The sequence below is a fragment of the Primulina tabacum genome, unplaced genomic scaffold (assembly GCF_025594145.1).
Source record: "Primulina tabacum isolate GXHZ01 unplaced genomic scaffold, ASM2559414v2 Contig420, whole genome shotgun sequence".
NCBI classification, from domain to species: domain Eukaryota; kingdom Viridiplantae; phylum Streptophyta; class Magnoliopsida; order Lamiales; family Gesneriaceae; genus Primulina; species Primulina tabacum.
Genome location: NW_027459743.1, coordinates 35,237 through 48,672, shown reverse-complemented (window position 1 = coordinate 48,672; position 13,436 = coordinate 35,237). Strand labels below are relative to the sequence as shown.

At 33.1% G+C, this 13,436-nt stretch overlaps 2 protein-coding genes across 2 annotated transcripts; both read right to left on the bottom strand.

Moving 5' to 3' along the window:
• Positions 1 to 1,408: 1,408 nt before the first annotated feature.
• Positions 1,409 to 2,264, bottom strand: LOC142534194 (snakin-2-like). Its single transcript, XM_075641127.1, has 3 exons — positions 2,175 to 2,264; positions 1,976 to 2,030; positions 1,409 to 1,812 (listed from the first exon to the last, which is right to left on the bottom strand). The coding sequence occupies exons 1-3, from the start codon at positions 2,229 to 2,231 to the stop codon at positions 1,628 to 1,630; spliced, it is 297 nt and encodes a 98-aa protein (XP_075497242.1). The 5' UTR covers positions 2,232 to 2,264; the 3' UTR covers positions 1,409 to 1,627.
• A 3,486-nt stretch (positions 2,265 to 5,750) lies between these two features.
• Positions 5,751 to 9,882, bottom strand: LOC142534196 (uncharacterized). The gene is made up of 8 exons (XM_075641129.1): positions 9,758 to 9,882; positions 9,566 to 9,643; positions 9,185 to 9,315; positions 8,891 to 8,928; positions 8,009 to 8,784; positions 7,101 to 7,181; positions 6,684 to 6,746; positions 5,751 to 6,030 (listed from the first exon to the last, which is right to left on the bottom strand). Exons 1-8 carry the CDS (start codon positions 9,836 to 9,838, stop codon positions 5,971 to 5,973), a joined length of 1,308 nt encoding a protein of 435 aa, XP_075497244.1. The 5' UTR covers positions 9,839 to 9,882; the 3' UTR covers positions 5,751 to 5,970.
• Between the last annotated feature and the right edge of the window lie 3,554 nt (positions 9,883 to 13,436).

Genomic DNA, 13,436 nt, shown 5'->3' with positions numbered 1-13,436 from the left:
AAAAATGAATAAATATTTAAATTGAAAAAGATAATATAATTATAAAAAATAAAACTATTTTTTCGCTTTTTTAAAAAAAATTTCTTAAATACAATGAATGTCGATTAATTTTTTTGACTAAGAATCAATATCATAAATCAAAATTTTAGATTGTGTTAGCATAAGGCAATGACATTATGCTTATCATGTTTAGTGTATTGATCTCGGCCACCAATCTTAATACATATTTACTTTTTTAATTTTCGAGAATTTATATATCATTATTTTTTAACATGTGATAAAAAAAATATTTTTAAATCGCATTCAATAAATTAATGAGAAATAATTTTTTAAAAATTCAGTAATTTCGTCTAAATCCACATTCACAAACAATTTTATGACATGACACGTGTTTGACACATTTGAATGATAATAATAATTGTTTCATCAATATCTTTAACCAAATGGGTTGTGATTTTATTTACAAAATATCTTCATAATAGGCTGTTGTGTATATTATTGAGAGTGATTTAATGTCCATTTGAAACTCTTTTGAATCTATCTTTTTAATTTTTTTCGTGCTCTCTTATTTGAATTTTTAAGAAGACAATTCAAGATATACAATATACATATGGTTTTGGAAGAAAATTATAACGCATTAATTCTTTCAAATTAAGGTAACTTCGAAATAATATGTATTTGAGATAAAAAAAAAATTTATGATTATTAAAAGATAAATTAATGTTCATTGAAAAATCTTGTTGTAGTGATAACTTTTAACACTCAACCAATTTTATTTTTAAAAAAATTAAATAAATCAATTAAATATTGTATTTCTTTTTTAGTAAGTAATTTGAGCAGAAATTACTTGAAATAGAAAATTTTAATTTTGAATGATTTACCTAATGAGTGATATTGAACATTGCAATCATTTGTATTTTAATTTTTTTTATACAGTTTTTAATTAAACTGACTGATATAATCAATACAAATTTTTAATATAATTTATGTTTTCAATAGAGTTTAGTTTTAATTTGAGTAAAAAAAACAAAAAAAAACATATAATACATAAATTATATTTGAATTAATATAAAAATTAATTAAATTCAAAATTGAATTAAATGAATTGATATAATCAATGCAAACAATAATTGAAGTGATCATTTATTACTGTACACATATATCAATATTCATAATAAATTTTTCTTTTTTTAGAATTGACATTTTGACGGAAAATTATTGCAATTGGGCCTCTTGATAGTAGCTCGATAAAATAGGCTTGGACTTGTCTCAACAACAAATATTGGGCTTAGGAAGAATACTTAGTTGGGCCTCAAAACATTTGGATTCTCTACCAACTCAAAATATTACGTGAGCCCGAAAAAGTATCGGGTCTGTTGAAACGCGTCGGACCAATTGAATGTTGATATTAAAAGGTAAAAGGAATTCATAATCACTAATATATGAATAAAATTAGAACAACACGGAGACATTGAAGTAGGGCCAAACAAAGTTTTCAGGACTGATTCCACAATAATTCAACAATCGAGAGATCACAACATAGGGAAAATAACTACTTTACATTGTAATACAAAATTCCGAAAAGTAAACATGGGAAATCATAGGTTATTTATATAACAATCGACAATTAAGGACATTTGGTTTTGTTTCCATGTGTAGTCATATCGGTGTAGCATGTCCCACACAATTCCCTGTTGCCGGAGGTGCCCGGCGGCACACATTTGCAGCGGGCACAGCAAGTGCCGCAAGCCCTTGTGCACACATTGGGCCTCGAGTGTAAGCTGCACCTCGCCTCGCATAATCCTCCACAATCTGCAAAGTTGTGAAGAATGCTTTGGAAGAAATATTCAAGTACTATTGAAAATATTTATACATGAAGTTTGATTTACGTTCTTTTCTCACATACTTTTAATACCCCACTAAAAATACGCTGGATTTACGAAGGGAAAATGCAAAAATATGAACAGAAACATACCTATATACGGTAAAAGCCTTCTATTAACAGCACCTTTCACTTCTTCAATTCCAACCTTTGACGATCAAAACCAGGGCAAACATGATAAACACACAAAACTCGAGAACAAAAGCAACAAGAACAAAATAACCAAGAGTCCACTAGTGCAGGAATAGTTTCAAAATCCAAATTTGTAATGAATTATATATATATTGGTTACCTGAGCCAGAAAGAAGAGTAAAAGGGCAGCTGGAATTATCTTACGAGAAGAAGCCATTAATTATTATTACTCTTATTGTTATTATTTTGCAAAATTGGATAATTTTCTTCTTTCGACTGCTTGATGATTTATAGGAGTATGTTTTGCGGGGTGCATTGAACGAGGTACTCTGCGTCTCTCTTGTCCATTTTTGCGTCATCATTTCTTAGGCCCCACTTCTGTGAATCGGCCAAAGGCAGTCCCATCGTCCTTTGTTTTTTAAAATCAAGGGCCTGTTTCCCTTCGAGTAATCCAACTAAATATTCATTATATTTTTTTGTCAAAGAAAAGAATTATGGTGAATATAATTTATGGGTTAATCTGTATAGCAATTAGGAAATATTGACTCAAAGCTTGGTAGTAAGGCAGGCGACTCGTGTCCCCGGACGTACCGGCAAAAATTGTACTAAGTTTACAGATAATCTCGGAGGAATACAGCCATATTCCAGTTGGATTCTCCACATTCATTTATTTTTTGTTTCAATGGGTGTGGGCGTGTCGATGCTACTGGGACAGTGTCTCCACAAGATTTGGACCATTGATTTTAAAAAAATTGACAGACACCACATATGCGTGATTAAAATTGAGCTTTTGATATTCTAATGGGAACAGTGCCCCACAAGGTAAGGTGAAATCTTTTCCCGTAAACACAAGGTTTTTAAAAATTATCCCAGATCCCAATGTTTTAGATCGATGTTTGGTGTTTCCTGATACTAAATCCAAATCTAAATTTTAATTTTATACTACATTGCATCTTGAAATTTTTTTATCAAAAGTATTTCACCAAGTTGCTAAATTTAAATAGGTGTCCTTCGAATTTATATCAAGTTCAACAAGTTGAATCATAACGGCGTAAATAGTATAGCCAGATTTGCTTACTCAAATTGAGCTGGACTCAACTACTTCGGATTTTGTGAAAGGTGAATCAACAGGTACGATATCCAAGGTCTCGATTCCACAGTGACCTCCCATACTTTTTTTTAATTATTATTATTATTATTATTATATCCGCAATTAAAACAATATTTCTATATTAATTATTGGAACGTAAATCACTTTAATTAGATAAATAACATTAAACAAATTTTATAAAACAAACTTGTCTAAAAATATAACGGTCGTGAATTCCTACATTATTAAAAAAACAAAATAAACATCCCTAAAACACTTAAGTTAGGTGGCCAAAATTTATGACTTAAAAGATCATGCAAGCCTAAATAATGAAGCCTATGCTACTTTTATAATGAGTTCATGAATTTGGGGATCTTCTTAACTCTCCATGCACATATTATGTTAAAAGTGGTTACAGATTATTATTATTGAGTGCAAGAGGTTTCAATCCTATCACACAGATGGTATTAACTGGAGGTGCATTTGGAGGTTCAAGGTACCAGCTAAGATCCGCAACTTCCTATGGCGATCCCTTCTTCATGCTTGCCAACTTTGAAGCTATTAGGTCATCTCCAACATAAAACTCTATTTTAAAGTAACTCTATTTTAAAGTAATTCTATTTTAAAACAGTGTAGTTTTTGCACCAAATACAATATTTATCTCCAACTCATCTACTTCAAATCTTACTATAAAAAAGAATATTCTCGAAATATTATTTTTTATTTGATTTATTTAATTTTTTTCTTATTAGTTATCAAATATGCATTTTTTAAATTTAGTGATATAATTATAATTATATTTTATATTTGATATAATTAATATTATATTTTATTAATAATTGCGATCCATGTAGATCGAGATGAGTGGGTCGAGCTCTCATCTTTTTTTTTTTAATTTTAAAGTGAGTGGGTCAAACTCTTCACTAATTTTTTATTTTAGAAGAGTGAGAGCTCGATCCACTCTTCTTTTTTTAAAATTTTTTTTAAAGTGAGTGGGAAGCTCGACCCACTCATTTTTTATTTTAAGAAGAATGGGTCGAGCTCTTCTTTTTTTTTCAAATTTTTTTATTTTATTTACTTTTTTTTTCAAAAAAAAAAAATCCTCTGGCGCAGAGGGAAATGGAGCTGCGCTATTTAGCTCCGTTGGAGAAAACCCCAGCATCAAAAAAGCGTGACGCTATTTTAATGTTGGGATTAGAGATGCCCTTACAGTAGTAAAGAAGGGTGGCACTGACCGAATGCTGATCGCTTCTTTTCCATAATGAGATAGAAGATGACTTTCATTGCTCTGGTATCTTGCCCTTTTGCAAGAAACATATGATGTCTTTCTCCTGTAGGTAGTCATTTTTCTTCTTTGCATTCTCTGTCAATGTGGTGGGATAACTTAGTTCGACAATGTGAGCAGCAAGTTCTTGAGCTAGCAGCAACTATTCTATGGTGTATTTGACAAAATAAAATGATGTGGTATGGAATGACAAGAGCAAGATAGCTACTGTCAATTTCCAATCGACTTCAATCTCTATTCTTAATGGCTAAAGGCTACTCATGCTTCTGCTGGTTGCTTGATTTCACTTCAATTTGGGCTTCCACAAAGGAAAAAACCCCCAGATAATGCTATCAAGTGTAATGTTGATGCTGCTATATTTGAGAGCTCTTGGCTATTTGGCTACGGTTGCATTGCACGAAATTCTCAGGGTGTTGTAATTGTGCATCTTACGGTACTCTGCTTGGACAGTTTAGCTCCACTATTGCAGAAGCGTTGAGCATTCAAGAAGCCCTAAATTGGCTTAAAAACTTGGAATGCCCCAATATCATTATCGAAACTGATGTTGGAAGAAACGTTGAATAGTTCGGAACCAGATTCTTCTAGTCTAAGCTTAATTATAGAAGATTGTAAATTCCTAGTTAGAGAATTTTCTTCGTGTCAGTTTATTTTGTTTTTAGATCAATGAATCAGGTTATTCATACTCTTGTTAGGGAAGCGGCATGTTCCATGTCTGGTATGCTAGGAAGGACATCCCCTCTCCTACAGCAGCCATAATTACGACTGTGTCTACCCGGATTCACTCGATTCCTAATTCTAGCCCAACTTTCAGTCCATACCAGCCTACACTCGATCACGTTTCTGTTTCTTTCTCACCGAAAACCCGATAGAAACTCATTGAGATCGTTATACCGCATATACTTGACTTGTATAGCGTGAATGCAGAAATCGAGATAGTGAAACACCAGTTGTTAAACCTGAGGTCAAGCCAACTCAATAGGCTCATGAACCTGCTCAACTTGACATAATCCGAGAAAGCTCAAACCTACTCATATCCAACCATTAATCATTGCAAGTAACAAGAAAGGGCAATTTCTCATTACATTCCTATTTGCCTCAAATGATACACTAAACCACCTCATTTCTTGAACTTCACAATTCCAAGCGAGTATCGAATATTGCCTTTACGGAGGATATCATTCAATCTAAATGTCTTCTACATTAATCTACATTAATCGTTGATAAGACCGAATACGACAATCAATTCAAAAGGTTAAATTTTCAATACTTATGTAAGTAGCAATATAATTTTTTTAAGATTAAGAACACTTTTTGCACGCAACATTAAAAAAGTAAACACTCTCTTCATATGTCACACGAAGTTAGAATCAAAACAATAACTTTTACCAATGTAAATACCATATCAAGACAGTTATAGTTCGATCCTTTTTCTTGATTATGTCACCAACCTCGATAAAATGATCTTAGGGATTCAACAACACGATTGAATGACAAATCAAGACAAGGTTTGCATTAAAAATTTGTATTTCGTCGCTGAATGGTGTAATTGCTTCACACAAATCTCATTTGCATCAAGAGTTCCTATAATGCTTGCCTTCTAAGACGAGGTTGCAGTGCGAGCATGATTTTCTTCCTTGGTCCCTGCAAATTGAAAGCCGTCAATAAGAACATTTTGAAAGATAGACCCAACGAAACACAATTTCTCTTAAAAATTTGATTCACGGGATGCATCTTTCTGAAGAAGGAAGGGTTTACATTTTCTCACAAAAAACGATTTAAAGACCTGTTGATTCAGATGCTGATTAAAAGCTGTTATAATATTCACTGGTTTTTAACATCTTAACCACAAAAGAGGCTAAGTAACACCCACAAAAAAACTATACATTTATGACAGAGCGGTTTACTTAGAATACACCTGTTTTTATGCATCCAGAGGAGACCAACTGAGTGCATGAGCAAATCAGTTGGCTCTCGGGGATGTCGATGATTTAATATCTCAAGGATAGAAAGGGTCAATACTTGATTTTTCATTAAAAATCATACATAAAATTTGAAATTGTTTTCGTTTGTGAGTGAGCAATCACCCACGGTAAGGTCTGCAATGTGATTTAAGCACCAAGTATAGCAAGTTTTCTAGGTAAACCACTGTCTGCAACTGATAATTGCTATTCACTCGGATTCTCGTCTTTCAACCTACATAGCATAATCTGAAGAAGAATTTACAACAAATCTAAAAATTACCATGGATTACGTGCAATAAGGTATGAAATATCAGATATTGACAAAGCTATTACCATGGGTATTCCCAACTCTTTAAGGTCACTGTCAGTCATCCGCTTCAAAGAATACATATCCACCTGCAGAATGATATTTATATTGAGGTAATAGAGAATAGAAGTACGTCTATTTTATGAAAAGTATGGCAGGACAGAAAATGAATGGAAAGAAACTAGAAAATTAAAATGATTAGAATGATATATGGCGCACCCAAAAAATGAATGAACAATAAATTGACTGGATAAGATTCAGCCTAGAAAATCAACAAGGAGTGAAGGCAAATAAAAAACTGATACTTCAACATTCTTGCAATATAATAATCTGTCTTCAGGTTTTTAGTTCTTAGAAATAAATAAAGGCTTCTGGGAAGCGAGAGAAAAAGGGCGTGCCGTTAATTAAAATAAAGAAGAATTAAAATTTCAGGAATTACATACCTCCTCGGCCTTAAAAGGAAGGGCAAACTTTTCAAGGCCCAGTGACCTCAGAAAGATGTCAACAGTAGAGTGATCATCCACCTGCAAGCAGCAAGCATAAAATATAATGACTGAACCGATGTGGAATCCTTCTTTGTAAAGTTGCAAAAGTACAACCATATCTTAAAACCTTTCTTGAATATCAAAAGTTTTCAATGTTGTCATTCATTGTTCCATTCGTTTGTGGAGGATTTCCTTGTGTGTGTGGGTGCGGTTGGGAACACTCATTTTCACCGTATTCATAAATCATCAATAACAAAATAATAGCATCGGATACGAATATATGCTCAAATTATATAAAATGTTGAGAAGAATTGATTATGATCCTTGATTGATAAGAAATGAAACTCTTTAAAACGTATATACAATTATACAGTCAAAGGGAGTATACACTTTAAAATTATAAAGTCAGAGAGTATAAGATGCTTTCACATGCAAGCTTTGAGATAATAAAAAAATTTGAAAAAAAAAATGAAGACTTTTTAATGCTCCCAGAAACAGCTACCCAGCAACTGCCTAAACTTAACTTAGATAAAATAAATAGGATTTTGACAAGATCATGTTTTTTTACAGATTGATAGTGTATTGTGCAGCGGATCTGAATTGCTGGCCATATACTAGCAGCCTAAAAATAATCTCCTCCCTGGTGAAGAAACAACAAGACTGTTCTCATAGTTCTTGATAAACCGTAAATATCTAATCAATAATCCATATTATGGTTTTCAAACAGGTAAAGACAAACTTTTCACTCGGACAGACACACTCAACTATGTAGTATACCAATGAATCAAAAGAAAAACTCCGCTTCGTGGGAAGTACTACGAAAAATTTATCTCAGGAGAGGACAAGAAACTTTATGTACACTGTACCACATATGAAGTATTTTGTGCGTGACTGCTTGGTAAAGGATGTGTAGAGACAATTGGTGCCCTGGTCTTCATCAGTCCAACAGGTGGAGCCATTTCTGTCAAATAAGATGAAGAACTTGTGGGTCTTGAAAAATCAAAAGCATCTTTAAGTGCACTCGATCTGGTATCACCCAATGTCCTAACAGCATATATTCTATTTGGTTCTTCATCTCTTACAGGTGCAGGAAGACCTCTAGAGCTCATCAAAGCTTCATCGGGTGGTGATCTTCGCCTTAAATGATCCAAGGTCGAGGGAGAAGAAGAATTTATCCCTGGCTCCATCTTGGATACATTATTTGTAATTCTTGGGCCATGTACATCAGATATCATACTAGAACGACTAAGTTCTGGCATACAATATTTGCTATCCTTTGGCTCAAGACGGATTCGTCCACTTTCTCTGGCATCAGGCACGTGTTGTACCCTAGGATTGAGAAGTAGCTGAACCTTCGATGATGGTAAATGTTGGCTAGAACTCCTGGAGAGAGATATTAACTGTCTATCATCCCTAGAGGTTGGAATGTGATGTCTTCTATCTTTCGGTTCCAAATAACGTGGTCTAGTATCATTTGTTTCAGACAGCTTTTCCCATGCAGATACACTATTTGTTGAAGATTGTGCAGGCCTTGAGAGGATGTTGCGAAGATCTTCCCCATCCTGTAGTCTGTTATGACTTTGCTTGCGCATATTTTTTCGAATGATTTTGTGCCGGAGATCATCTCTACTTAGAAGGATATCTTTTATTTGGTCCAAATAAGAAACAATTAAACAAATCATATTATTTACTAGCAATAACTCTAGCGACAACAAGGAATCTTAACCATTCAAGAGCAAGTCAATTACCATCAGCATCAATCATAGCTCCACCGTCTCCCCTCATTCTGAAAAGGATAATAACAAAAATTATGCGTATCTGCCCAGCAAACATCTTACAAAAATATCTACAGTTTTTAGTGTTCTGTATTCTTGCTAAAAGCGAAATTAGCATTGGCAACAAATGTAAAACAACCAAGAAGTATCACAATTTCCTGTTAGCAACAAATGCAAAGAAAAACTAAAACTTGTCGAACTAGGGAAGATCAATAGTTGATTTAAGCACTTTATCTACTGATACATAAAGGAGCAAATGTCACACACCTCTTGTTACTGAACTGTGCAGATGAATCTACGCAATTTCCAAGCCTTTCTCTAACGGATCGCTTGTTTCCAGCATGTGGCAGTGCATTGATATAAGCACCATCATATGAACTTCCATCCCTTTTCACTACCTACAAAACATACGCAATAGAAGAATATGATGATACATATCACCAAGTAAATGCAGAAGTCCATAAAAACCATAAATCCGGGAAAAGAACACCCCAACATCTTTTACACAATTTCCAATCGGCGTTATTAAAGACAAATAATCAATCAAAGTACTGAGAAAATCTGTACTTGGCTGAATACTGACATCATATTGGCAGCGCGAATTCGTGATATCATTAATAAATTTCGAAAGTATTGAAAAATTACTACCTGACCGGTGCGTCCGAGGGTTATTGTCACCCAAGACCTCGAAGTCTCTGACATGCCGATGGCCAAAGCTTCCAAAACCTACTCCGAAAAATCAAACAGTAATGAAAACCAAATGCAGAATCGGAAGACACACTCACAAAAAACTATTTTATAAGAATTTAATGAGACTTTGTTGTCGATTAAATGCTCAATTCGATTAGGGTCTCGATTGTCGCGTTCTTGACAGATAATTTTCAGGCGCAACTTTTCGTCGTTGACTCGTTCTTGGACCATTCACAGAAAAACGGAGTCTAAATGCCAATTAAATTGACAAGTTCACTTAGGGTTGATAAAAAAAATTTATCAAGTGGCCCAATATTTCGAACCGAATTGCATAGCATCATTTTTTTAATATTTTATAAAAATCGTGATTAAAAATAGTAATCATAAATTGCATCCCATATACGGTTCGGTTATTTATTTTGTCAAAAACCGCACCAATGCGCATCACTTAAACCGCTTGCCGTAATATTTTGTCTATGATTATAATAATTTGTAAACAACATATTCAATTAAAAAAGTAATCTTTTATTATATTACAGCTCTCTTCAAAACTATTATTCCTACAAAAAAAAACTTAAATTCTTCTTAATTATTCTTCATATTAGCTTTTATTAAAATATTTATTTCTTTTATCACAATATTTTGTTTAAAGTTTGAAAATAAAAAAAAAAGATAAAATAATATAAATATCATTTTTGTTGTGAATATGTTGTGTTGTTAAATTATTAACTTAATTTTGAATCTTGATTAGTTTTTTATCTAGTTTTATCTTTGTATGATTTGAACTATATTTTATATTTGAAGACACTATATTGTTGTTGTTTTCAAATAAATTAGAATATATTTTCAAATATTTTTCATTAAAAAAACTTAAACTGACTGCTACCGTATGACTAATTCTATATGTAAAACTGTAATTATTTTTTTAAAATACTAACCGACCGTATATGACAACTAGATTTGAATTTTTTTTTTTTAAAAAAAAAAACCTCATAATCACAACATGATCACCCCTAAGTTTAGTGGACAAATTGCATGAGTTTTTTTTATTTTATTTATTAAAAATCAAATTTCAATGAAAAATATAAATAATAGATAAAATATAAATATGTTAGGATCAGAAAAAAAAAATTAAAGTGGTACGAATAAACACTTTAAAATTCTTTTAGAATGTCTGAACACGACAAGATATTCAAACCGGACTCAATAATTATTAATTGCTTAAGTCCTACTCTCAATTGGAGAGATGCGGATGGACCACTTTAAAGTATATCAAAAATGCAGAAATGATCGCTTGGATTTTAATATCAATATATTTTTTTAATAGTAAACTGGATAAAGTAAAATGTGATCGAAGGTAAATGACTCATGATTTTATGGAAAGTTCAAAGACAATCTTTTTACACGCCAATTTCTTTCATTTAAGAAAGAATTCACTACCAGACTTCGATTTTACAACTTATGTACATGTGCACTTCAATCTAAGACTTATCATTTGTCTAAATTGAAATTCTAAGTATACACCACAACTACAACGATCACGTGAATGAAAGTAGTAAATGAATCAGAAGATTCAATGTCTTTAACAACTCGTGGCTGGACTTGTGAGATCCAGTTTGAGATGTTGTTGACTGTCCTTATGATCCTTATGATATAAAGTAAAGTAAATTACTAAGCGCAGACAATGTGAGCAACTGTAGGTATATTCATTCAATTATACCTAAACAGGCACTGCCTGAATCCAGTGAAATTGCGACACGTGGCATTTAATTTTATTAAAAAAATCTTTTCAGAAAATCGCTACAAATCACCACTTTGAAGCCCAAACCTTACCATGGTTAATTGAATTGAAATCTACCCACTGGTGAATTCCCTCAACGCCACACAATCGACGGTGAATTCCTTCAAGCTGATCTACCTTTGTTCTTCTTCGCTTCTTCCATCGGACGCCGCCTCTTCCACCATGCGCCGCTAGCAACGCTTCCACCATGTGTCGCCTCTTCGTTGCCTGCGCCGCTAGTTGTTTTCCATGGCTTCCACCGTGCTCCGCCATTAGCAACGCTTCCATCGTACCTTGCTGCAGGTACAAGGAAAACATGAATACTGATCGTGAAGCACATATTTTCTTTGAGTCGTTTCATTTTTTGCCGGTCTTTGACTATATAGAAAATGAATATTGATGTCTTGAATGTATTTGTGCTTTATCCCTGCTGCTTTTCATTTTCTTTTATCTCCTTCGGTTTCGACTTCATATCCGCTTTTTTACTAGTATGTGAGGCAGAGGAATTTATGATGTCACTCAGGTGTATTCTCTAATTATATAATTAAGGGCCCTGGATGCATACTATTGAACCTTGATTGTGTATACTTGTTTAAGTTTTAGCATGTCTTCTCAGTTTGCCTGTCTATTTTTTCTCATAAGGGCAGCAATCTATCCTTTATGACAAATAAACAACTAAAGTTGATATTTCCAGATTGCAATATTTTTATCTTGGAGAAGATTGAATTTATATGTTGAGAACCATGTGAATACTTCGAATTCCTTTTTAAATTTTTTAAAATTGATCGCACACAAGAATCCATGTGGCATAGCATACTGGCAAAGTTACGTCACACACTGGCATAGCATGTGGCATAGCATACTGGCAAACCATGTGAATACTTCGAATTCCTTTTTCATGTGTTGGTTCTTTTAGGAAATACACATATTTACCATATCGCACATGCAGCTTTGAGGATTGAGTCGAAACGATTTGTGTACAGCAAAGCTAACTTGCTAAGATGGTAAATTTTTTATGTTCGTGTTTTACATTACTATACTACCAAACTTTAAATTTATTAATGCTTAGTATTGACTTTATCTGAAAATGTTTTTAAAATTTAGGTAAAAACGTATGTTGTTTTTGCTGGAAAAAAACCTAGTGTTTATGATCGTTGGGAAGAGACACAAGTGCAAGTAAATGGATTTCGTGGGGCTTCCTACAAGGGATATCACAGTAAAGCAGAGACATTGAGAGCATTTGAAGAATATATGGAAAAACATTATGCCGCTTCAAGTTCGACGTCCACTGAAAGTTCAACGTCCACCGAAAATTCTAGTAGAAAAGCCAAACATAAGGAAAAAATTGCTAAATTGATAGATGCTCAGGCAGACCTAGCCCGTGAGCATCAGAAAAATGCCTTAAAAATGATTGAGATTTTTGAAAGCTCAAAGCAATACTTGAATCTCTGAAAATTAGTGATGATGTCTAGTGTTTATTTCTTTTGACATGTTGGCTTAGTTTGTTAATGTACTGTTGTGATTTTTATTATGTTGTTTCTTAGTTGTTTCTCAATGTACTAATGAGATGTTTCTTATGTTATTTCTTATGTTGTTTCTTCATACGTAAACGCATCACGTGTACAGTTCTGAAAGTTTTGTTTTAGCATCTAACAATTCTTTAACGGAATAACCAATTAAATTATGGTCTTCTTGGTACATAAAAACTCGGTCTAAAACAAAGGAATAAATTAATTGGTTCACACTTCACACATCTTTGTGACAGAATATCGGCAAGTGATTCCAGAATCACAGCAACAAGGCTCCTATAAAACCTTAGAATATTAGCGTCGTCTCCATTATATGATAACATATACTTCAGTGAATATTTCTCTCATAGCTAGTTCAAGATGCCCATTTTTCAAAGTTCTATCAAACCTTGCTCAACGGAAACAATAAATGACAATCTCATTTAATTTGAAGCACTAAGCAGTAGAATAATCGAGCATTGAATTGAAGTTAATTGTATCGGAATTCATTCAACCATCAGGAATTACAAACTCATAAGAA

Excerpts from the sequence above, each read along its gene's own strand:
- LOC142534196 (XM_075641129.1), bottom strand. The coding sequence starts at position 9,838 with ATGGTCCAAGAACGAGTCAACGACGAAAAGTTGCGCCTGAAAATTATC. Across the intron at positions 7,182-8,008 it reads CACAAAATACTTCATATGTG|GTGGATGATCACTCTACTGT; the intron begins GTACAGTGTACA and ends TGCTGCTTGCAG. Across the intron at positions 6,747-7,100 it reads TTCCTTTTAAGGCCGAGGAG|GTGGATATGTATTCTTTGAA; the intron begins GTATGTAATTCC and ends ATCATTCTGCAG.
- LOC142534194 (XM_075641127.1), bottom strand. The coding sequence starts at position 2,231 with ATGGCTTCTTCTCGTAAGATAATTCCAGCTGCCCTTTTACTCTTCTTT. Across the intron at positions 2,031-2,174 it reads TACTCTTCTTTCTGGCTCAG|GTTGGAATTGAAGAAGTGAA; the intron begins GTAACCAATATA and ends TGATCGTCAAAG. Across the intron at positions 1,813-1,975 it reads AAGGCTTTTACCGTATATAG|ATTGTGGAGGATTATGCGAG; the intron begins GTATGTTTCTGT and ends ACAACTTTGCAG.